The following is a 25065-nucleotide window of genomic DNA, read 5'->3' as shown; positions in this document are numbered from 1 at the left end:
CCATGTATGGCTGGCCTTAATTGTACAAGCTGATTGGCTACCATGCACAGCTGCACCAGATTTTGCACTCTCCAGTTTTAGTAAATCAATCCCATTGTCTACTACACCACTTGAACTCAAGACAATTAACAACTGGACAACAAAGCAATAAAATGACTTGTCTTCTGTGGGAATAAAACTATTTTGTTGGAGAGACTATAAATACCTGGCAATTAATGAGCAGTTGTGGATCATGTTCTTCTCCACATAAATCCCCTGTGACTCATCGGTCTCCACGATTTTCCCGTCCTGATACCATAAAACCTGCATGTCCTGGTCAACATAGGAAGCCATGCACTGAAATGGCAGACTGTCCCCTTCAAAGACCACCTGACGGTGCGACGGTGTCATAAAAAATGATGGAAGCTCAAGAGGAGACTCTGTTAAAAGAATATAAAAAAAAATAAAAACCAGACTTACATTTATATTAAAACATTTTGGTGGTTGTTGGCATTCCAAATCAGGTTTATTTATACTTCTCAGTAACTCTAGTGCTGAGATTTCACCTTCAGAACTTCCAGTCCTGTATAATAAATGTGAATGCAAATGATGTTATTGGGGGGTTTCTGATGGATTCCATATAATGTAGCATGACAAAAAATGTGGTGAGTCCAGCTGTGAGACAGAGTGCCACCTTCATTACTGCCTTGCGGAATGGAGCAGATAAACAGCTGCCGTGAAATCTAGTGCCTGCGGTGTATAGAGCGATATAGAAAGTCTGCAAGTGATTCCATCTACCAAGCCCAACGTGAGCATGCTGTTATAGAACAACACCAAATCGCTCTTGTAATTGTTCAGTTAATTACAATAACCTAGTGTGCACATTTAAGGCATACCTGCTGCTTCTCAATCAGCAGAGCTTGGTCACATATTGCATTTATGCAAAAGCCACATTAAAGTGGCTGTAAACCTCAGACATATCCTACTATAGTGTGTACCTGTCTCAATTAAGAGCACTATAGCTCCTTTCACACTGGGGCGGGAGGTGTGGTGACGCTTTACCGCTAACTTCGCGGCACTATTCGGCCGCTAGCGGGGCGGAGCGGCCGAAAAAGGGTTAAAAACCACCGCAAAGCGTCTCTGCAGAGGCGCTTTGCTGGTGGTGTAAGCCATTGTGTCCCTTTTTAATGGGCAGGAACGGTGGAGGAGTGGTATACACACCGCTCCAAAGATGCTGCTAGCAGGACTTTTTTTTTCTGTCCTGCCAGCACACCACTCCAGTGTGAAAGCCCTCGGTTTGCAGGCGCTATTTTTAGCGCAACAGCGCCTGCAAACTGCCCCAGTGTGAAAGGGGTCTTAGTGACATTTTTGTCTGCTGCTTTGTTCCTCTGCTATCAGCATTAATCAATTGTGACAAGTTTTCCTGACACCAAGAGAAAAAAGGTGACCGGGGAGGTACCTCCAGAAGAGTGACACCCTCAGCTCTATTCCTGTGAGTTGTGGGGGGGGGGGTCTCTTCCCTCCAAGAAACTCTCAGAGCTCTCCTCACTGAGTATAACCTCAGCACTCTGTCCACTTTTTCAGACAAGCTGAAAATGTTGCACTTTGAAAGGATATAGAGGTGAATGGCGATAAATAGTATGTAAAATGCTGCGTACATTAGTGCTATATAAATACCTGTAATAAATAAAGAGATTTTTAATACAGCTTACCTGTAAAATCTTTTTCTTGGAGTACATCACGGGACACAGAGCGGCATTCATTACTATATGGGTTATATGGAGTACCTTCAGGTGTAGACACTGGCAATCTCAAACAGGAAATGCCCCTCCCTATATAACCCCCTCCCATAGGAGGAGTACCTCAGTTTTGTAGCAAGCAGTATGCCTCCCAAAATGGTCCTCAAAAAAGAGGGGTGGGAGCTCTGTGTCCCGTGATGTACTCCAAGAAAAAGATTTTACAGGTAAGCTGTATTAAAAATCTCTTTTTCTTTATCGTACATCACGGGACACAGAGCGGCATTCATTACTATATGGGATGTCCCAAAGCAATGCTTACAATGAGGGGAGGGAGAACATCTCCAAGACAAAAGGATTTAATTTAGAGATATACTCAAATCATAATAAATCCAACTTAGTTGAGAAAAATAAAAATTTTAAATTTAACTCGAACAAGAGGAGCCCCCGGAATCCGAGGGTCTCAAACTGCAGCCTGCAGCACTGCCTGCCCGAAGGCAGTATCAGTATTCCTTCTTACGTCCAACTTGTAGAATTTTGTAAACGTGTGGACAGAAGACCAGGTTGCCGCCTTGCAAACTTGAGCCATAGAGATCTGGTGGTGTGCTGCCCAGGAGGCGCCCATGGCTCTAGTAGAATGAGCCTTTAATGATACTGGAGGAGGCAACCCTTTCAAGCCGTAGGCCTGAGTGATTAATTGCTTAATCCACCTAGAAATGGTGGACTTTGCAGCTGCCTGCCCCTTCTTGGGCCCATCCGGTAGAATGAACAGCACATCTGTCTTCCAGATCTTCTTTGTAGCTTTAAGATAGGCCTTCATGGCCCTGACAATATCCAAGGTATGCAGCAACCCTTCCTTTCTGGAAGTAGGTTTAGGGAAGAAGGATGGTAATACCAAATCCTGGTTCAAATGAAAACTGGATATGACCTTCGGAAGGAAGGAAGGATGAGGGCGGAGAACGACCCTGTCCTTATGAAAAACAAGATATGGTTCCTTACAGGATAAGGCTGCCAGCTCCGAAACTCTTCTTGCGGAAACTATGGCAACCAAAAATACTAACTTCCTTGTCAGTAGAACCAAAGGAATATCAGCCAACGGCTCAAACGGTTGTTTCTGTAAACTTGACAGAACAAGATTTAAATCCCACGGACAAAGCGGGGATTTAACTGGAGGTCTAATACGTAAGACCCCTTGAAGGAAGGTCTTAACCAGCGAGTGGGTGGCCAGCGGCCGCTGAAACCACACTGACAGAGCAGAAATCTGTCCTTTGATTGTGCTTAATGCCAATCCTTTATCCACTCCTAGCTGGAGAAAACTTAATACTCTATCGATGGTAAATTTGCGAGAAAGCCATCGCTTGGACTCACACCAGCCTACATAGGCCTTCCAGACCCTGTAATAAATCACCCTAGAGACCGGTTTCCTGGCTCTGATTAGGGTAGAGATTACTTTCTGAGACAGACCTCTACCCCTGAGAATCAGGGATTCAGCTTCCAGGCCGTCAATTTTAGATGCCGTAAGGCAGGGTGGAGGATCGGACCTTGCGATAGCAGGTCTGGCCGTAGAGGAAGAGTCCAAGGGTCTCCCACTACCATCCTTAAGATTAGTGAGTACCATGCCCTTCTGGGCCATGCTGGAGCTACCAGGATGACTGGTATGTGCTCCACCCGGATCCTGCGCAGCAGGCGGGGTAGTAACTGGAGCGGGGGAAACGCATAAAGAAGTTTGAACTGATGCCAAGGGCAAACCAACGCATCGGTTCCGCAGGCCATCGGATCCCTTGAGCGGGACATGAACCTGTCTAGTTTCTTGTTGAGTCTCGATGCCATGATATCCACGTCCGGCACTCCCCATCTTTGGCAGAGTGCTTGAAAGACTAGTGGATGCAGAGACCATTCCCCCGGCCATAGAGTCTGGCGGCTTAAGAAGTCCGCCTGAAAGTTGTCCACTCCTGGAATGAATATTGCCGATATGCAGGGCACATGAGCCTCTGCCCATAGAAGAATCAAGCTCACCTCTCTCTGAGCGGCTTGACTCCTGGTTCCCCCTTGGTGATTTATGTATGCCACGGCCGTGGCATTGTCTGATTGAATTCTCACCGGGAACCCCTGCAATTTTGACGTCCAAGCCCTGAGGGCTAGTCGAGCAGCTCTGAGCTCCAAGATGTTGATGGGCAACTGCTTCTCTGGCTTTGCCCAAGTACCTTGGCGAGTGCAACCATCCAAAATTGCTCCCCAGCCCGTCAGGCTGGCGTCTGTGGTCACTATCTTCCAAGCCACTGGGCTGAAAGACCTCCCCTTCAGTAGATTCTGAGGGTCTAACCACCAACACAGACTTTGTCGGACTCTTGATGAGAGCGGCAACGGGATATCCAAGGCCTGTGGCCTTCTGCTCCATGCTGACAGGATGGCTGCCTGTAGGATGCGAGTGTGGCTCTGGGCGTATGGTACCGCCTCGAATGTGGCCACCATCTTGCCTAGTAACCTCATACATAGGCGAATAGTCGGTTCTTTCTTGCTTAGAACCAGTAGGATTAATTCCTTGATGGCTTTTACCTTCCTTAGAGGTAGGAACACTCCTTGTTGTTCTGTGTCTAATCTCATGCCGAGATATTCCAACTGCTTTGTGGGCTGGAAAGCTGACTTTTCTCGATTTAGGACCCAGCCGAACCTCTCGAGGTATTGGACCGTGAGGGCCACTGCTCGCTCCAAGCCGGGAGACGAGTGATCTATGACTAGGAGGTCGTCCAGGTATGCTAGGATCGTGACCCCTTGGATCCTTAGTTTGGCTAGGATTGGGGCTAGGACCTTCGTGAACACCCGGGGGGCCGTAGCCAACCCGAAGGGAAGCGCCACGAATTGGAAGTGACGCGAAGCCACCATGAAGCGTAGATATCTTTGATGTGGCTGATAAATTGGAACATGAAGGTAGGCATCCTTTATGTCTATGGACGCCATGAAGTCGTCCTTCTGGAGTGTGGCAGCTGCTGACCGCACGGATTCCATCCGAAATGAGCGGATCTTTAGATATGCATTTACCATCTTTAGGTCCAAAATTGGCCTGACATCTCCATTGGATTTTGGGATGATGAATAGGTTGGAGTAGAAACCCAGCCCCTGTTCCAGGACTGGTACCTCTACTATTACTTCCTGGGAAAGTAGATGATCTAATGCCGATCTTAATGCGGCTCCCTTTTCCGGATCGTTTGGAATCCTCGACTTCTGGAAATGAGGAGGAGGAAACCTTAGGAAATCTAATTTGTAGCCTGTGGCCACGGAAGACCGTACCCACTCGTCGGGAATGCTGGCTTCCCAAATCTCTGAAAAGAGTCGCAGCCTTCCCCCCACCTTCGTGGGTGGGGGCGCCCCTTCATAAGGTTGGCTTGGGGGCTGGTTTTGCTGGTTTGCGAAACCACTGCCTTTTGCCTCTAACAGCCTGTCCTTGTGATCTGCTGTTGAAGCCGAAGTTTGCTTTTGCAGGAGGCCGTCGATACTGCTTGGCATTAGAGGGCCCCTGCCCAGGGGAATACTGTCGTTTAAACGCAGGTCCCTGAACCTTCTTCTTAGTTGGCAAGAGAGTACTCTTGCCGTTTGAAATGGTCTGAATGTATTTATCTAGGTCTTCTCCGAAGAGTCGTCCTCCATGGAAGAGGAACCCTACCAGGAGCTTCTTGCATGGGGGCTCAGCCTCCCAGCTTTTTAACCGTAAGAGTCTTCTCATATGGATAAGGGATAACGATAAACGTGACGCTTGCTGGATAGAATCCTTGATTGCGTCTACCGTAAAACATATGGCCTTAGGGACATCCGAAAATTTTTCTGCCTGCTGGGCCGGAATAAGTTTAAGCATCTGCTTAAATTGATCCGATAATGCTTGAGCGACCCCAATCGCAGCCACAGCTGGCTGTACTACTGCCCCTGCAGTAGTGAAGGAGTTCTTAAGTAGTGCTTCCAAGCGCTTATCAACTGGATCCTTGAACACCTGTATGTTTTCTACAGGGCATGTTAACGATCTGTTAACACATGAGATGGCTGCGTCCACTGCAGGAGTAGCCCATCTTTTGGAAAATTTTTCTTCCATAGGATATAGGACAGAGAACCTTTTAGGTGGTAAGAAGATCTTATCTGGCTTGTTCCAATCTTGGAACAAAATTCCCTCTAATAGAGGATGGATCGGAAACACAGCATTGCTTTGAGGCGCCCTCAGTGAGCCCAAAGCTGAAACCGTCGATACCTGGAGATCTGGTACTGGCAAGTTGAATGCCCTATGGACCAAGTCCGACAATCCTTGAATCCACCAGCTCTCCCTCAGGGAGACTGCCCCAGACTCCTCTGTATCCGGGTCTTCGATCCCTGAACCTACTTGGTCCTTGTCCAAGAGGTCGTCCAATTCCCCTGAGGAAAGGACCTCCTCTTCTGAGGGTCCGCGCTCGGGCGACGGAGATCTATTCCGCTTACTGCCCTCTTTTAAAGAGGTGAGTAATACCTCCTCCGTGACCATCTTAGGGTTGGACTGACCCGCGTCAGCTCCAGCCCCAGATCCCGATGGCCCCAAGGCTCCCTGTAGGGAAAACAGCGGCATACCATGGTACAATACCGAGGTACACCTGCTACCTATTGGTATTTGGAACTATAAAAGTTAATTGTCCAAACACCTGTTTGGGGGATAAAAAAATGCTTCCTCTCCCCTAGATGACTTTTTTTTTTTTTTTTTTTCGTTTTTGTTTCAAATCCAGGAAAGAAAAAACATTCTGTCCCCCTGAGTAGTATTGCCAAGAAAAACTATGAGATGGAAAAGAAACAGCCTATTTCTAGGCTTGAAAAAACAGTCCTCTGAAGACTGCAATATCCTTTCTGGCCACTGTGTGTCCTCGGCGCCCCGTGCTGCCGCTCTGGTCTTTCTCCTCAGTTCCAAAGTATTGAATGGAACAAACAAACAAGGAAGGGCCGCCCCTTCCTTTAAGCCACTGACCCGCCCTTCCCCCCCAGCCATCTCAAACAGGAAATGCCCCTCCCGACAGGGGGAGGGGGGGGGGGATTTTGGGAGGAAGGGACCTCTCTGTTCCAGCAAACTGCAGCCTGCAGCTTGGAACCATGAGGAGGTCAGCGTTTTGCCTGCTTGCAGGCTCTGAGGAGGAAGACTGAATGGAGCATCGCCTGGAGGCCTGCAGGTAAGCAAAGCTCTCTGACACACACATATATTTTTATATAACACAGGCCCCACTCAATGCTTTTCCAACACTACAAGGGAGGTCACATCTTATGGGGAATAATACATAGAGAGCCATCCTATCTTTATGATATGTGACTAGTTTGCCAGATGCAGTGCATAACTTTAGGCATGTCCCCTGTGACCCCCCAGAAAAAAACCTGCTAAGAACCAAGTTCCGCAAGTTTTCCCCTCACTTACCTGCTCCATGCCGCAGGACTTTGCCAAGCAAGAGGCCCAATCTTCCCCCATCTCCGTGGGGATGTCTAGACCTTCAGGCCCTGGGTTCCTATGAAGGATCCACTGTCCTGGGCCCATATAGCACCCTGGCAACAGAAAACTTTAGGTACGCAAAGGTTTCTAAGTTCTGGGCCCAGGGTCCAGCTCTCTAAAAAGAAAAGCATTATGGGCTATACCCCAAGGGTTTGGGGTCCGGTTACTGACCACTTTAGCGCTGAGGCTTTTTTGGACAGAACCGGTAGCTCACCTAATCCCAAGGATGCGGAGGCAAGCTAAACCATGACTAACACCTAAGACACTGGCGTAAAAACTGAGGTACTCCTCCTATGGGAGGGGGTTATATAGGGAGGGGCATTTCCTGTTTGAGATTGCCAGTGTCTACACCTGAAGGTACTCCATATAACCCATATAGTAATGAATGCCGCTCTGTGTCCCGTGATGTACGATAAAGAAAAAGGTGTATAACTGCTCGAGGTAAATGGATCTTAGAGTAAGGTGCCCAGATTTTTAAAATTAAATCCGGGGACATATTTTTTCTTTTCTAGTAATGGCAACAATCAGCGATTCTCTGCCCGTCGCCGTATGCCTCACAGCCTCTCAAGTCTTACTCTTCGGGCCCCGGCTACTAATGGATGGGGAGCGGAGGAAGATCACTCCGCCAGGGAAGGCAAGGAGATAGGCAGGTGGCTGGCCAGAATTTGAGCCAAGGCAGAATAACATGCAAGCGAAGCTGAATGGGCATGCGCCCGAAACAGAAGAAATATTCCCTCCGCTCCGACCAGCACATGATCATCAGAAAGGGGCACAGATAATGCGAAAAATACAAACCCCCTATGCTAGTAGGCACGGCGCAGGGGTGTGTAATTCAAATATTTTTTTTATTATTCTGCACTGACTTTCTTTGAAATTGCCCCTGCCCCCTATTAAATCCAATCTGGGGACAAAACCAGGGACAGACTTGGTCCGGGGACAGTGTCCTCAATCAGGGGACTGTCCCCTGAAACTGGGGATGTCTGGTCACCCTATCTTAGAGTGGTTCTAAAGGCAGAAAGTTTTTTATGTTAATACATTTCTATGCATTAGGATAAAAAAAATTCTGTGTGGAGCAGCCCTCCTTAATACTTACCTGAGCCTATCTCGATCCAACGATGTTGCACGAGAGACTTGGCTGTCCGAGACTCTCCCTCATCATTAGCCGAGACAGCAGAGGGAGCCAATGGTGCCCGCTGCTATCAATCAAAGTCAGTGAGCCAATGAGGACAGAGAGGGGGCAGGCTGTGCTGCGGCTCCTTGTCGGCTCAGGTGTCCCCCTAGCAAGCTGCTTGCTGTGGGAGCACTCTACAGGAGAAAGGGGCCAGGAGTGCCAGCAAAGGAACCCAGTGAAGAGGAGCATCTGAGCTGCTCTGTGCAAAACCATTACACAGAGCAGGTAAGTATAACATGTTTGTTATTTTTGTTGTTGTTTAAAAATAACAAACAAGACTTTAAATTCATTGTTTTTCATCACAAAAGTGCTTTATTTTTTCTGAAGGAAAGCTGTGTTTACAGAATTATGTCACATGTAAACCTTTCTTAGTCTGTTCTAGTTCAGTCAGGATTGTCTCAGGACAAAACACCATCATGCAAATGGAGTTGCCGATTGTATTGTGGAATTTTTAGGTCATCAGAATGACCCAAGAATGACAGTTGAGGATGAAAAGTAAAATGCACGTTAGAAAACAATACATTACCACATGTCAGCTGTTCTGTCTTCAGTGCTGTGATCGGCTGTCCTTGAAGGAGTTTGGGGTAGGAACACTTGGTCTCACGCACTGTAATATTTTTGGCTTTTATCCATCGAACCATCCACAGAAGATTACAGTCACAAAGTAGATAATCCGTCTGAAACTCTCTGAAAATGGACATGAAAGAGGTGGCAAAATCCCCACACATTACTACTCGGTCTAGAAAAATGGTTTCCTTCTAATCCAGCTAACACAAAAAGATACATGCCAACAGGAAAACAACTCCATAATTCTATTTCTAGATTGATTTGAAACCTAAACCTTAAAAAAATAAAAAAAAATAAAAGTGGTTGTAAACCCTTACATATACCCAGTGAAGTGACTGCCCTCAGGTGATACACAGAGATAAAACAAATCCTCCTACATACGTTTTACCTGTATATCTGCAGGCTGTTCAAAGTGCTACATTTTTAAAGCTTGTCTGAGAGTTCAGAAAAAATTGTCTGGGAGCTGAAGTTACACTCTGTGAGGAGAGCTCTGACAGCTGATTGGAGGCAAGGGACACACCCCCACTCTCCACACAGGAACAGAGCTGAGGCTGTCAATCAGTTGGATGTCCTTCCTCGTCACCTTTTTGCTCTCTGTGTGTCAGGAAAATGTGTCAGAGGTGTTTCATGCAGCTAACAGAGGAAGGAAGCAGCAGACAGAAATTACACTTAGTGCCCGGGGCATGATGGGGCAGTGATGTCATAAGGGGGTGGGGCCTCTGGATGACATCACACGATGACTCCGCCCCATGCCAATATAATTAGTGGCACACCGCGCACCTGACATTAGAGCGAGAGAGAGCGTTGAGCCAACATCGGAAGAAGAACAGAGGTAGAAGACAGCGGAGAAGACCAGGCAAAAGACCGAGCAAAAGAGCGGCAGAAGATAGTGGACAGAGGAAGAAGAACCGGAGAGATTGCGGAGAAGAGCCGGAGAGGGGAGAAGGAGTTGGAAGAGACGCTGGAGCTGCTTAATAAATTACTTAAAAAACCTGTGTAGTGCGTTTTTTTTTATTGGTGAATGGGTAGGGTATGTGAATGGGTAGGGTACCCCATACTCATTCACATAGGGTGGGGGGCCCCCCTTGTTAAAGGATGCTCCCAGATTCCAATAACCCCTCGGCCAACAGACCCCCGACAACCAATGGCCAGGGTTGTCGGGAAGACATCAACATGGGGACAAGGTGCACCCCTGCCCCCATGCTGCTCCCCCCCCCATGTTGAGGGCATGCGGCTCGTACCCACCCCCATTTCCTGACCTGCCAGGCTGTGTGCTCGGACAAGGGTCTGGTATAGATTTTGGGGGGACCCCGTGCGTTTTTTTCAGCATAGGGGTTCCCCTTAAAAACCATACCCTACCAGACCAAAGAGCCTGGTATGGTCTTGGAGGGGGAACCCATGTTGTTGTTTTTTTAAATCTTGCATGGAGTTCCCCTCCAAGATCATCAGTCGCATGCCAAAGTTGGATCAGTCAAGACGGCGATCTGACTTCAGTGATATTCAATGGGCTGAAGAAGGATCAAAGTAGTACAGTGAGCATTTTTAAAGAGGAGTTCCACCCAAATTTGGAACTTCCTCTTAACCCACTCCTCTCCCCCTTACATGCCACATTTGGCATGTAATTTTTTTGGGGGGGGAGTGGGGGCTTCAGCACGAGTGGGACTTCCTGTCCTACTTCCTCCTTCCTGTAGGCGACTAAGCTTAATCGCCTTCAGGAAGTGGCTGCTGTAGGCGATCGCCTAGGACACGTCACAGGTCCTAGGCGATCTCCTGGCCAATTACACGGCGCATGCGCAGTGCCGCGCCGCTCGCGCTCGCGCATGCGCAGTGGGTGCCCGGCCGTGAAGCCGAAAGCTGTCACGGCCGGGTGCCCACACTGAAAATGAAGACGCCGGCCGGGGAGGGGGGGAGAGGAGCGGAGCCCCGGCCGGCGCGTCGCTGGAGCGCTGGAGCAGGTAAGTGCCTGTTTATTAAAAGCCAGCAGCTACACTTTTTGTTGCTGCTGACTTTTAATAAACATACAAATGGCTGGAACTCCCCTTTAAAGTCGGACTGATTTGTGTCGGACCAGTTAAGACGCCTCTCATAGGGAAACATTGATTTTCACACATCATGCGACATGAGCTCACAATGTCGGAGCGTTTGTCGTACCAGTGCGAACCTGGCCTTAAGGTAAAAAATGTGTTTCCTCTAGAACTATTTAAGCTGGCCATACACTGATCAAAATACGATCAGGTCAGCAGGGACCAGCTAAATTGTAAGTGTGGCCTGACCCCTGAACACACACACAATTGTACTATGTGGAGAAAAAGCACAGATCATTTTGAACATACAGTTAGTTCCATTGCAGGCTGCAGCACTGCATGAAATTGGAAGTTGTAAAAAGACACACATGTGGGACGGTTAACCACTTGAAGTGGTGGATACTTTACTGGTCACTTTCCAGTGAATAGCCACAAAATGTAACCCAGTATAGCAGAAACCAGTGTTTCAGGTATGCCTTTGGCTCGTGCACACATTCACAATGCTGGCAGGGAAGTAGGTCAGAGAGAAGCCACGGCACACAAGCCCCAGGGTCACAGTGCTTGCTTCTTCACGCTAAATTGGTTTTAAAATGTGTAACAGCTGGCTGCAATGGATATTTCCTCTGTGATCTCTAGGCTTGAATACAGCAGAAAGAATGCCATGGATACTGCACACAAAATAAAATGTACAGAGCCAAAACATCATACGGCATCTGCAAACCCAACAGAGCAAACAAGGCTTCCCAATTGTTCATCTCCCTCCTTGTCATTATAATGTACGCCAACTACCCTCATCAATGGCTTTATTCACTGGCACCCAAGAAAAGGGTGCTGCCCATTGATTTTTTCCCCATATATGAAAGACAAATGGAATGTGACTAACCGTACTGGGTAAAGAATGTTCTGAGATAGACAGATAGATAGATAGATAGATAGATAGATAGATAGATAGATAGATAGATAGATAGATAGATAGATAGATAGATAGATACCGTAGATAGATACCGTAGATAGATAGATAGATACCGTAGATAGATAGATAGATAGATAGATAGATAGATAGATAGATAGATAGATAGATAGATAGATACCGTAGATAGATACCGTAGATAGATAGATAGATAGATAGATAGATAGATACCGTAGATAGATAGATAGATAGATACCGTAGATAGATAGATAGATAGATAGATAGATAGATAGATAGATAGATAGATAGATAGATAGATAGATACCGTAGATAGATAGATAGATAGATAGATAGATACCGTAGATAGATAGATAGATAGATAGATAGATAGATAGATAGATAGATAGATAGATAGATAGATAGATAGAAGGTGTGGAATGCATAAATAAAATGTTCCACAGAATATACTTACAATGACTTTAAGGCAATCAGGTTAGCAAATGTTCCTTGTGCCAATGAGGAAAATAAATTCCCAGAAAGATTACTGGAAGAAAATATAATACAACGTTAGGAATAGGTTAAAGTCAGACTACATTTAAAAGGCAAACTCCACACATATATAACACACAACTTAAAGCGGAGTTCCGGACACAATTTCACTTTTTAAATATAAATACCCCTGTAATACACAAGCTTAATGTATTCTAGTAAAGTTAGTCTGTAAACTAAGGTCCGTTTTGTTATGTTGTTACAGCATTTAGACACTTTATAAAATAGAAATTGACTGGGGCCATCTTAAGTGTGGGCATTATGAAGCCAGACTGTATGACTTCCTGGATTTCAGCCTTGCAGATCTCGCACATGCTCAGTGCTGCACAAGCAGTGTAATAGGTTTCAGATCAGGTTTCAGCACCTGTACTGTCCAAGTCACATGATTCTTTGAGACTGGGGAGTGCACAGACTCCTGGAAAGTTACACCCACTACATTCCCAGGAGTCTGTGCGGTGTAGGTTAGGAAGCATTAAGCACCTAGGTGCAGGAAGAGGGAAGATTAACTATTCTGCCTAGCAACAACACTTTGAAGGCATCTAAAAAACATTTTTTTTTCTTAAAGGACTAATGACATTTTTTTAAAACTACTGATGTAATGTTATATTTATGGGTGGAACTCCACTTTAATGCAGCGCTGTAATCATGAATACATTCTTAGATGCATTTATTTTTCAAATTGTAAAGGGAATTCACACAAGCAGGGACAGCTGCCAAAGCACTTTACCATTCCGGTGGCCGTCTATTCCCAACCACGGCAGGGGGCAGTGTAGTGTGCGAGTGAGCGCATCACACGGCTCCCTTTTTTTTGTTTTTGTACAAACTTTATTCATGCTGCTGTACTCTGCCATGCAATACTGTACAGAACGCTGCAATAAAATGCAGCCTGCCTTGACTTTATTACAGCATGCAGCACAGGTCTGGGCTGTGTTGCAGTGGGAATGGGACACAGAGAAAACTATTTTGTGTGTGTCCTTGTGTTGACAGGCATTTTTTAATGTAGTACTAAGCCTGTCACCGCACCGTGCGACTCAATCAGTAGAAGGTTCAGGGCTCGCTGCATTTCTCAGTAGCTTTGCTAGATCACTTGGGACCATGAGTTTTAATAATGTAGAGAGAGAGATAACCCGGAGGTCCAAGCCGGTTGCTAAATTGATGGAGTATCATATTCCCTTAAAGAAGCGATCAGGGGAAGTATGTCAACTTTTCCTTAGAATTGGCATTGGGACACACTGGGTGTGGCTTTGGGCTGCCTTCAGGCATACTTGCTTTAATGTATCCTTTTCTATATATGCTCCAATATGGAGGCTCTCATAGACTAGAGTTAAAGGGGTCGTAAAGGCAGAGTTTTTTTTTTTTTATATCTTAATGCAGGGCTCGACAAACCCCGGGCGCCAGGTCACATTTGCGACTAGAACTGGCGACCTGGCGCGGCACAGCAGGGGTATCCCTGTCTCCCTGCGCACACACACCCCCCCAGCGCGATCGTGTTGGGCTGTGCCATCCGGTAGTTTGCAGCCTTCTGCAGTCCTATGCTTGCTTCTGAAATTTGGCATCCTCTTGTGGTGGCCGTTGGTATGACAAGACAACCAGCAATGCTAATGGAGCTTCCCCTGTTTTCACTGCCCGCCCAGCTCCTTCCCTTTACTTAGAACCTCCAAACATTATATACATTTTTTATTCTAACACCCTACAGAATAAAATGGCGGTCGTTGCAATACTTTCTGTCACACCGCATTTGCACCACGGTCTTACAAGCGTACTTTTTTGTGGAAAAAATGCAAATTTTTTATTAAAAAATAAGACAACAGTAAAGTTAGCCCAATTTTGTTATATTGTGAAAGATAATGTTACGCCAAGTAAATTGATACCCAAAATATCACGCTTCAAAATTGCGTTCGCTCGTGGCGACAAACTTTTACCTGTCATAGGGCAGCACAGTGGTGTAGTGAGTAGCACTTTCGCCTAGCAGCAAAAGGGTCGCTGGTTCGAATCCCGACCACGACACCATCTGCCTGGAGTTTGCATGTTCTCCCTGTGCCTGCGTGGGTTTCCTCCGGGTACTCCGGTTTCCTCCCACACTCCAAAGACATGCTGGAAGGTAAATTGGATCTTGTCCAAATTGGCTTAGTATATATATGTATATATGTGTGTATGACTGTGTGTCCCAAGCGCGTCACGATCCTACGGGGTAAAATGACCGCACCAGCCAAGCAGACACTGGCTGAAAAAGCGCCCAGAGGCGATTCAGTTCGCATGCGTTGCGCTATACAAGTCATTCATTCATAATCTCCATAGGCGACATTTAAAACATTCTACAGATTGCATGTTTTGAGTTACAGAGGAGGTCTAGGACTAGATTTATTGCTCTTGCTCTACCAATCGCAGCAATACCTCACATGTGTGGTTTGAACACCGCTTTTATATGCAGGTATTACTCAAGTATGCGTTTGCTTCTGTACACGAGCTCGGCGGGACGGGGCGCGTTCCTGGCTCCTAACTTTTTTAGCTGGCGCCTAGATTTTAAGCAAATTTGTCAAGCCCCGTCTTTTAAGCATTATATGCATTAAAGTGATTGTTATTTTATAAAAAAAAAAAAATTAAATAACAAACATGTCATACTCACCTCCACTGTGTAAGGGTTTTGCACAGATCGGTCCCAATCCTCCTCTTCTGGGGCCCCCCAGCGGCGCTCCTGTCTCCTCCTCTTCTCGAGTGCCCCCTCAGAGAGCCAATTTCCATGGGGACACTTGTGCAGGCATGCTCCCGAGTCTTGCTGCTGCGCCATATGACACAGGACTCGGCCACGCCCCTGGTTCCCATGTCACTGGATTTGAATGACAGGAGCAGGAGCCGGTGGCTCCTGCTGCTATCAATCTATCCAATGAAGACCCAAGACAGTGACTGAAGCTGCTGGGCTCGTTCTCGTCACTTCAAAGACTGGGTTCAGGTAAGTAAAAGGGGGGGTGTCTGGGGGCTGCTGCACTACAGAAGGTTTTTCACCTTAATGCATAGAATGCTTCAAAGTAGTCCCTGCACTACTTTGGTCCGATTTTGATGCCACTTACAAAGGCATTACCTGAAATCACGGCAAAATCGCGGCCGCAAATTGAGGTAAAATCGTGGTGAAGTCGCAGTAGTGTGAAAGGGGCCAAATACAACTGAGCCAGCTTCAGCTTCAGTTATCCAGCAAATCATGTAATTCATGAATGAAGAATACCAACTGGAATGCTTGGAAACCACATCATCTGCATTTCCTTCATAGTTTCCCCACATTTGGTAAACATTTGTTCTACTCACGAGTCGCGTTGCACATAATGAATCTAAAAATATTTTTGGAAGAACCAACTTACAAGTCAGAAATTAATGTGACACACTTTAGAGAAAGGCAAATGTTAGGGAATGTTTACCAATGAAATAATTTTGTCTATTTTTCTACCACCTTTGTTTTTGGCTAGTTTCCCCCTCTTTGCATTGAGGCGGGGTATAAAGCCTGACCCAAAAAGGTAATATATTCGGTTTACCATTCATTAGATGTGGTGGCTGCATTCAATTTTACATTTTTTTTTTCCTTGGTGATCTGGCCAGTAACACATCTCATGTATTAGAGTACCCCCGCTCTGGATGAAGGAGCACAAGGGGGCATATTTGCACAGCAGCCTCGTCAGTCTGGGGGGAGGGGAGTGTTAGATGGACTAGCAAATTTAAAGACGCTAACAAATAGAAGCTGAACTTTACCTCTTCATAGGCAGTTATGATGACAACAGTTTTGTTCCTTAAAGGGTTTGTAAAGGTTTTTTTTTTTTCTAAATATATTCCTTTAAGCTAGTGCATTGTTGGTTCACTTACCTTTTCCTTAGATTTCCCTTCTAAGGGGTAGATTCACGTAGATCGGCGTTTCTTTGTGCTGGCGTAACGTATCCTATTTACGTTACGTCTCCGCAACTTTTACAGGCAAGTGCCGTATTCTTAAAAGAAAGTTGCGGCAGCGTAGCGTAAATAGGCCGACGTAAGCCCGCCTAATTCAAAAGTGAAGAGGTGGGCGTGTGTTATGTAAATTAGGCTTGACCTGACGTGATTGATGTTTTTCCCGAACGGCGCATGCGCCGTCCGCGGAATTTCCCAGTGTGCATTGCTCCAAAGTACGCAGCAAGGACGTCATCGGTTTTGACGTGAACGTAAATGACGTCTAGCCCCATTCACGGACGAATTACGCAAACGACGTAAAAACTTCAAAATTCGACGCGGGAACGACGGCCATACTTAACATTGGTACGCTGCACTTACGCCACCATATAGCAGGGGTAATTATACGCCGGGAAAAGCCCAACGTAAACGGCGTAAATGTACTGCGTCGGCCGGGCGTACGTTCGTGAATTTGCGTATCTTGCTGATTTACATATTTCGACGCGTAAATCAGCATACACGCCCCTAGCGGTCAGCGGAAAAATGCAGTTACGATCCGACGGCGTAAGAGACTTACGCCGGTCGGATCTAATGGAAATCTATGCGTAACTGATTCTAAGAATCAGGCGCATAGATACGACGGTGTATCTGGAGATACGCCGTCGTATCTTGTCTGTGAATCTACCAATCAATGTTTTTTTTCTTTGTCTAAATGTATCACTTCCTGTTTCTCCTCAGTAAGCTGTTCTGGCTGACTAACCCCCAGCCAGAACGTCTCGGATGATGGTGGAAAGCTTACTGAGGAGAAACAGGAAGTGAGAAATTCAGACAAAGAAAAAAAAACATTTAGAAGGGAAATCGAAGGAAAAGGTAAGTGAACCAACAATGCACCTATTAAATGAACCTATTTGGGGGGGGGGGGGGGGGAACGAACCTTTACAACCCCTTTAAATAAATAAAAGTTGATGTATGTAGACACCCCTGTCAGTGTTAAATGGTTTGCCTCAACCCTGTAACTGTTACATCTGCAGGACAGCTTGTTCTTTTGAAAAGCAGACTGAGGCCCCGTACACACGACCAGTTTCCTCGGCAGAATTCAGCTTCCGACCGAGTTTCTGGCTGAATTCTGCCGAGGAAACTGGTCGTGTGTACACTTTCAGCCGAGGAAGCCGACGAGGAGCTCGACGAGGAAATAGAGAACATGTTCTCTATTTCCTCGTTGTTCTATGGGAGCTCTCGTCCCGCCGAGCTCCTCGGCGGCTTCAGGGCTGAACTGGCCGAGGAACTCGATGTGTTTGGCACGTCGAGTTCCTCGGCCGTGTGTACGAGGCTTCAGTGGCTGGATCATCCAGTGGAAAGAAAAAAGAGCCTAAAAAAGAAAACTCATGCAGCCTCATCACATCTAAAGCCTCGTACACACGGGCCAGAATCTCGTCAGAAAAAAAACATAGTTTTTCCCGACGAGATTCTTGGCAAGAATCTCTTGCCGCCCGAGTGTACACACTCCTTTCAAAAGAACCGCTGTTCTTTTGAAAGGCAAGAACGCGGTGATGTCATCGCGTACAACAAGCATGCGCTCTTCACATTCAATGCTGTCGCCGCCATCTTGCTTCACCCTACCTATGCCGTGGAAACTACCGCGCATGCGTCAAAGTAATTTTCGAGCATGCGCGGGTTTCCGCGGCGACAGGTAAGCATACACACTCTCGGGTTTCTCGTCGGTAAATGGGCCGACAAGAATCTCAACGAGAAAATAGAGAGCAGGATCTCTATTTTTCTCGCCGAGATTCTGGGCAGATTTCCAGACGTGAAACCTGAAAGCCTCGTACACTCGCACGGTTTAGAAAACTGAGAGTGTGTACGAGGCATAAGAATTGGTAACCTGCAATATAACAACAATTTTGCTTTGGAGTTTAATACAGCTTTAGGTTTTTGCGGTAAACACTTATGAACATAAGTATAACTAGCTACCTTTTACCAGAGCTTTTTTTCTCAAAAAATAGGTGCAGGAACTCAACCACAACCCCATTCAAATTTCACAAACAGTAGAAGTGTCTTAAAGGGGCATTAAATACCAGGATTGCATTACATAGTGTAGAGTTCAGGGGGTTACACACAGAGTGCAGAGCTGTCACTTGTAAACACAGAAACCAGACTTCTGTGTTTACAAGTGATTGTGGTGAGCAGGCACCAAAGGGTCTGAGCCAGAGGTGGTGGAACTGAGTTCCCCCAAGTTCCCCCTGAAAAAAGCCCTGCCTTTTACATTTCTGTATCTCCTCACTGGTACTCATCTGCAACATGCAGTTGGGATACCAGGAGGAATGGCTCATGGCGAAAGCCAAGTATGAAGCCCTGTACACACGGACAAGAATACTGTTGAATAAAAACCGTCAGTTTTCTTGACGAGATTCCTGGCAAGATTTTCTTGCCAAGCCCTGTGCACAGACTCACATTCAAAAGAACTGCCGTTCTTTTGACTGGCAAGAACGCAGTGAAGTCATCGACTACGACGAGCATGCGCTCGTCACATTCAATGCCGTCGCCGCCTTGCTTCACCCTATTTACCGTATTTTCCAGCTAAAATGTTGGTTTTGGGATATACTCACCGTATAAGACGACCCCCTTCCTACTAGTCATGCCTCGCCTCACCTCACTGTGCCATTACATGCATCACTGTGCACCATTACATGCATCACTGTGCCCAATTACATGCATCACTGTGCCCAATTACATGCCTCACTGTGCCCAATTACATGCCTCACTGTGCCCAATTACATGCCTCACTGTGCCCAATTACATGCCTCACTGTGCCCAATTACATGCCTCACTGTGCCCAATTATATGCTTAACTTCGCCCCACTACATGCCTCACTGTGTGCCACAACATGCCTCACTGTGCCCAATAACATGCGTCACTGCTTACCTTATCCGTGACATGCAGACCGCGTTCGTCCATTTTTCAAAAGCCGCGCCCCTCTTTCTGCTGTTCCGTGATAGGCCAAACACTCCACTTCCCAGGAGACACTGTGTTTAGTGTTCCGCCTATCACGGATGCCCTCTCGTCCTCGGACGAGAGGGCATCCGTGATAGGCGGAACACTAAACACAGTTAGGTAGATTCAGGTAGAGTTAGGCCGACTTATCAGTTGATAAGTTGATCTATTTCAGAATCTAGGCCGACCTATGTTTAAGCGTATGCTCAAACAGAGATACGCTTAAACATATCTAAGATACGACGGCTTGCGCCGTCCTATCTTAGATTGCAATTTTTCGGATGGCCGCTAGGTGGCGCTTCCATTGCGGCCGGCGTAGAATATGTAAATGAGTTTCTACGTCGATTCACGAACGTACGCCCGGCCACCGCAGTCGATTTTTACGCCGTTTCCGTAAGGCCTTAGACGGCCTAAAGTTATTCCACCTATGAGGTGGAATAACAATGTTAAAGTATGGCCGCCATTCCCGCCGCGAGGTTCGAATTTTTTCCGTCATTTGCGTAAGTCGTCCGTGAATTGGGAGTTACGTCGTTTACGTCCACGTCGAAATCAATAGGCCCGTACGGCGTACTTAGCCGCAATGCGCACTGGGAAATGTAGGCGCCGGCGCATGCGCAGTAGGCAAAAAACATCAAAAACGTGAGGTCAAGCCTCATTACCATTAAACACGCCCCCCTCCAACCCATTTGAATTAGGCGCCCTTACGCCCGCCGTGTTTACACTACGCCGCACTAAGTAAGGAGGTAAGTGCTTTGAGAATCATGTACTTGCCTCTCTTACTTAAGGCGGCGTAGTGTAAACACGCTAGGCTACGCCGCCGCAAATTAGCGCGCCCCTACCTGAATCTACCGAAGTGTCTCCTGGGAAGCGGAGTGTTCGGCCTATCACGGAACAGCAGAAAGAGGGGCGCGGCTTTTCAAAAAAGGACGGCCGCGATCTGCATGTCACGGTCCCGGATAAGGTAAGCATTAGGTTACCGGCGTATAAGACGACCCCCGACTTTGAAGAAGAATTTCAGGGGTTACAAAGTCGTCTTATATGCTGGAAAATACGGAATGCCTTGGAAACTACCGCGTATGCGTCAAAGTCTCATCGAGCATGTGCGTGTTTCCATGGAGATAGGTAAGCATACACACGCTCGGGTTTCTTGGCAGGAAAACACTGCAGAGAATCCCGACGAGAAAATAGAGAGCAGGTTTTCTATTTTTCTCTTCGTTATTCCCGGCAGTTTTCTTGACGAAAAACCATACACAGGAACGGTTTTCTTGGCAAAAAGCTCTGCCAGCAGTTTTCTTGCCGAGAAAAAACGTGCGTGTGTACAAAGCTTGACACAAAGGGGTTGATTTACTAAAGGCAAATAGACTGCACTTTGCAAGGTGCAGTTGCCCTCTACAAGTGCAGTTGCTTCAGAGCTTAGTAAATGAGATAAAGCTTCACTTTGCAAAGACTACCCAATCACGTGCAAGGAAGATAAAAAAAAAAAAAACATTTTTGCTTGCACATGATTGGATGATGGAAGTCAGCAGAGTTTTTGCTCATTTACTAAGCTCTGGAGCAACTGCTCTTGCTAAGTGCAGTCTTTATCCCCAAACACTTCTCCCGAATTCCAACTAGACAATCTGTACATAAGCCAGTGAAGAGACAATGAGCCGCATCATATAAACAATACTGAGGGACCTGTTCAGGCACGTCATTCAACGTTGTTTTTAGAAAAGGTACGCTATTATAGGTAATGGACTTAATTTATTTCACCCCCCCAGTGTAATTATTCTTTAAATCAGGAGTATACTGACTTGCACAAATCTGATTGGGTGGAGCAAGTATGCTCACATTATTCTATCAGCATCTTCCCATTAAATGCAAGTTGTATTGTTTCATACACAAGTATTTGGCAAGGTCTTTGAGAAGGTGACAAGTCTCTGCCGGTAGAAAACACAGAATATCAAACAAAAGGTAGGATGATCATACTTACAGTCTAACCAGGTTGGGGAGTCCCTGAAACATATCAGCATTGAGGCATCCAATCCGGTTATTGGCAAGGTCTCTAAAAAAAACACAGAACACTCTATTATTAGAATACAAACATTTTGGAGTTTAATTGAAACCTTTATGGGCTAACCTAACTTATAAAATCCTCTATAATTAGAATGCAATTAAAAGTGCAGGTTATTGCATTAACGAGACAATAAGATTTTTTTGCCGCTAACATTATGACAAACTAAAAATTAGTAGTAGTAGTTGGGGCTGGATTTTTATTCTCTGCGCCCCTAAGCCAAATGTTTAGTACTTCACTTCTACCCCACCAAACACAAATCAGCCTACCATCAAGCCAGTCACATGAAAAACATGGATTTTTATAATACATTTACACAAGTAAGAACATTGCAGAATGTAATTTCACATCAACGTGTGACTGACTCTTTCTTTCCAGCAGTGTTTGGGTCAGGCAAACATTCACATCACTGAAATTAACAGCTACAGACTGGAGGGGGGGGGGGGGGGACTGGTAAGGAATTGCACTAAACTAGTGGTCTCCAACATATAGCCCATGACAGGCAGTAACCAGCTGCCGAAGCATTTATTACTTCCACCAACCACTGGTGCTGGAGCATTTATTACCTCCACCAACCTCTGGTGCTGGAGCATTTATTACTTCCACCAACCTCTGGTGCTGGAGCATTTATTACTTCCACCAATCTCTGGTGCTGGAGCATTTATTACCTCCACCAACCTCTGGTGCTGGAGCATTTATTACTTCCACCAACCTCTGGTGCTGGAGCATTTATTACTTCCACCAATCTCTGGTGCTGGAGCATTTATTACCTCCACCAACCTCTGGTGCTGGAGCATTGATTACTTCCACCAACTGCTGGTGCTGGAGCATTAATTACTTCCACCAACCTCTGATGCTGAAGCATTTATTACTTCCACCAACTGCTGGTGCTGGAGCATTAATTACTTCCACCAACCTCTGGTGCTGGAGCATTGATTACTTCCACCAACCTCTGGTGCTGGAGCATTGATTACTTCCACCAACCACTGGTGCTGGAGCATTTATTACTTCCACCAACTGCTGGTGCTGGAGCATTTATTACTACCACCAACCTCTGGTGCTGGAGCATTTATTACATCCACCAACCACTGGTGCTGGAGCATTAATTACTTCCACCAATCTCTGATGCTGGAGCATTGATTACTTCCACCAACCTCTGGTGCTGGAGCATTTATTACTTCCACCAACCTCTGGTGCTGGAGCATTGATTACTTCCACCAACCTCTGGTGCTGGAGCATTTATTACTACCACCAACTGCTGATGTTGGAGCATTTATTACATCCACCAACCACTGGTGCTGGAGCATTAATTACCTCCACCAACCTCTGGTGCTAGAGCATTGATTACTTCCACCAACCTCTGATGTTGAAGCATGTATTACTTCCACCAACCTCTGATGCTGAAGCATTTATTACTTACACCAACCACTGGTGCTGAAGCATTTATTACTACCACCAACTGCTGGTGCAGGAGCATTTATTACTTCTTCCAACCTTTGACCTCCAACACAGGGGCATTTATTACTCTCAGAAACACCTAACACCAGGGCAATTTGTTCTCCTGCTAACCAGTCCTGCAGTGTATGTATGCATGCATGTATATATAAAAATATATACCGGTAGTTATATCTATACACACACACACACACACGCAAACCAGCAGCTGAGTGCTATACTGTGCTAGCTGTTAATTACGGTATACAGAAAGTTTGGAGTTTAAGTGATACCATTTCTTTATGTTTTATATTTTTACAAGTTTTTTTTTTTTTTCTTTTTAAAAGAGTTCCTTAATAAGAAAGCTCAAAGAACGAATTTTTGTACCATCTTGGATAGCTGAACAAGGCCGTACATTTTTTAAAAGCCTGAATGTGAAGTGACCTTCATCCTGTCTAAGGAACAAGAGAGCTAAACCGTATCTGGATTCAATCAGCTCTATGACACAAAGTACAAAGGAACAAAGTCAGAGCTTGGCATGCTTGCAAAACAAATTGTTTAAAAGTGTTCAGTGGTTAGGACATGGTAATGAAAAGTGTAGTTCTTGTTCTTATGTACATAGCAAACTTTTAATTAAAAAAAATCTGAATACTTACAGTCGTTTAAGGGATGCAAGTCCTGAAAAGGCACCAGGTTCGATTAAACTGATCAAGTTATTTCGAAGGTCCCTGAAAAACAAAGGATCAGAGTTACAACTATTCATTTTGTCTTCCTTATTAGGAAATGCGTTCTTTGTTTATCACTGAGGAAAGCTCGGTGTCACACAGAGAACCAGATTCTTTATTTCATTGTGCCAAAATCTGAAAAATAATCTCATTGGTTACTACAAGCAATCCAGAATGTTAGTTGATGGGCAAATTCATAAATAAGCGCCCTATAACCGGAATTACCCAAAGAGAAACGATTTTCCTTTCCTAACTCCCACAGTACACATGGATGGAAAGGACCCAATTCTGGTTACTGTGAGCAATATATGAAGGGAGGCTGTCACTGCTGCAATTTCTTTTTCCTACAGGCCCTGAACTACACCCACCCCCCCCCCCCCCTGTGGGCACCGGGGTGTGACAGCTTGTGGCTTCACGGACAGACCCAGTGGACAGGCAATCTTCTGGGACCTGTCACGTGTCACAGAAGATGGCAGAGAGGGAGGGGCTGCTTAGGGGGAGAGGAGGAGCTGTCTAGGTGGCTCGTAGGCGGAAGCAGGAAGTGGGACTGGAATTCCCTTTCAAAATCAATCAACCCCCCCCCCTCCAAAAAATAAATAAAAAATAAACGACATGCCAAATGTGTTATGTAAGGGGTCGAGGAGGGCTTAAAGCGGAAGTTCCACTTTTGAGTGGAACTCCGCTCTAAATAGATTTTTATCACGCCAGATGAGTTTTGCAGGGTCACCCACTGCCCTAACTGTAGCCGACTCAGCAGCAATTGGAAAATTTCAAGCCATCTACTATATGCCCAGCCTAAGGGCCCATTAAAAACATGAATTGGGCTGCGCTGGGCACCACTTCCCCCCAAAAAGTGCCAAATGTGGCGTGATGTGATGTCATGTATTGCACTGTATTGTTTTTCGTTTCCGTGCATGCGTGGTCTTGGTGTTCTGATTTTTTTTCAGACGAATACTGTACTGATTAAATGAAAATTGTTTGTTCCGTTATCGTAGGAGAAGTTTTTTCATGTTTGTGCCTTCTATTATGATTGGGTCTTGAAAGTTGTGTACGTACGATCAGATTATCGTACGATCACTTTGAAAGCGGTATTTCTCGTCCGACTTTCTGATGGTGTGTACTAGGCATTAGTGTTATGTTATGCTAGACTGGATTAAACAGTGAATGGGGAAGAGGGTGACTGTATTGCTAAAAGCAATCATTACAGTAAAACAACATGAGGCAATAAGACGGTCCAAAAAGCATACTGTATCTCTGTAGATGTGTGCCAGTCCTGAGGAGCTAAATATGGATGTAGGCTAAACATAGCAATGGCATTGCTGGGATGCTATTGAGACAGAAGGTTTGTCAGTGAATAGTTTGCAGAGTGGTCGGTGACAACACTTGTCTGCAGGATTTGGTGAATGCCTTGATATATGATCCCTGCAGAGGAGTGCAGTGACAGTTCTAATACTTACCAGTAGGGCCTCCATTGGAGCCAGCCATTGTGCTCCTGAAGAGCTACAGGCACCAGTAAAATCTGCATCAAAACATTCCA

General features: G+C 45.8%; 1 protein-coding gene across 1 annotated transcript in view; it reads right to left on the bottom strand.

The window, feature by feature from the left end:
* Positions 1-25065, bottom strand: part of ADGRA3 (adhesion G protein-coupled receptor A3) — a 107989-nt gene that overhangs the window by 41768 nt on the left and 41156 nt on the right. The window contains exons 3-7 of the mRNA XM_040335188.1: positions 23460-23531; positions 21289-21360; positions 12342-12413; positions 8895-9055; positions 206-419 (exon numbers count right to left, since the gene is read on the bottom strand). Of these exons, the coding sequence (XP_040191122.1) occupies positions 206-419; positions 8895-9055; positions 12342-12413; positions 21289-21360; positions 23460-23531 (591 nt within the window). The remainder of the gene's footprint in view (positions 1-205; positions 420-8894; positions 9056-12341; positions 12414-21288; positions 21361-23459; positions 23532-25065) is intronic.

Source organism: Rana temporaria, chromosome 1 (assembly GCF_905171775.1).
Source record: "Rana temporaria chromosome 1, aRanTem1.1, whole genome shotgun sequence".
NCBI lineage: Eukaryota > Metazoa > Chordata > Amphibia > Anura > Ranidae > Rana > Rana temporaria.
Note: the sequence above shows the minus strand (reverse complement) of the source record. Positions and strands in the feature narration are given on the sequence as shown.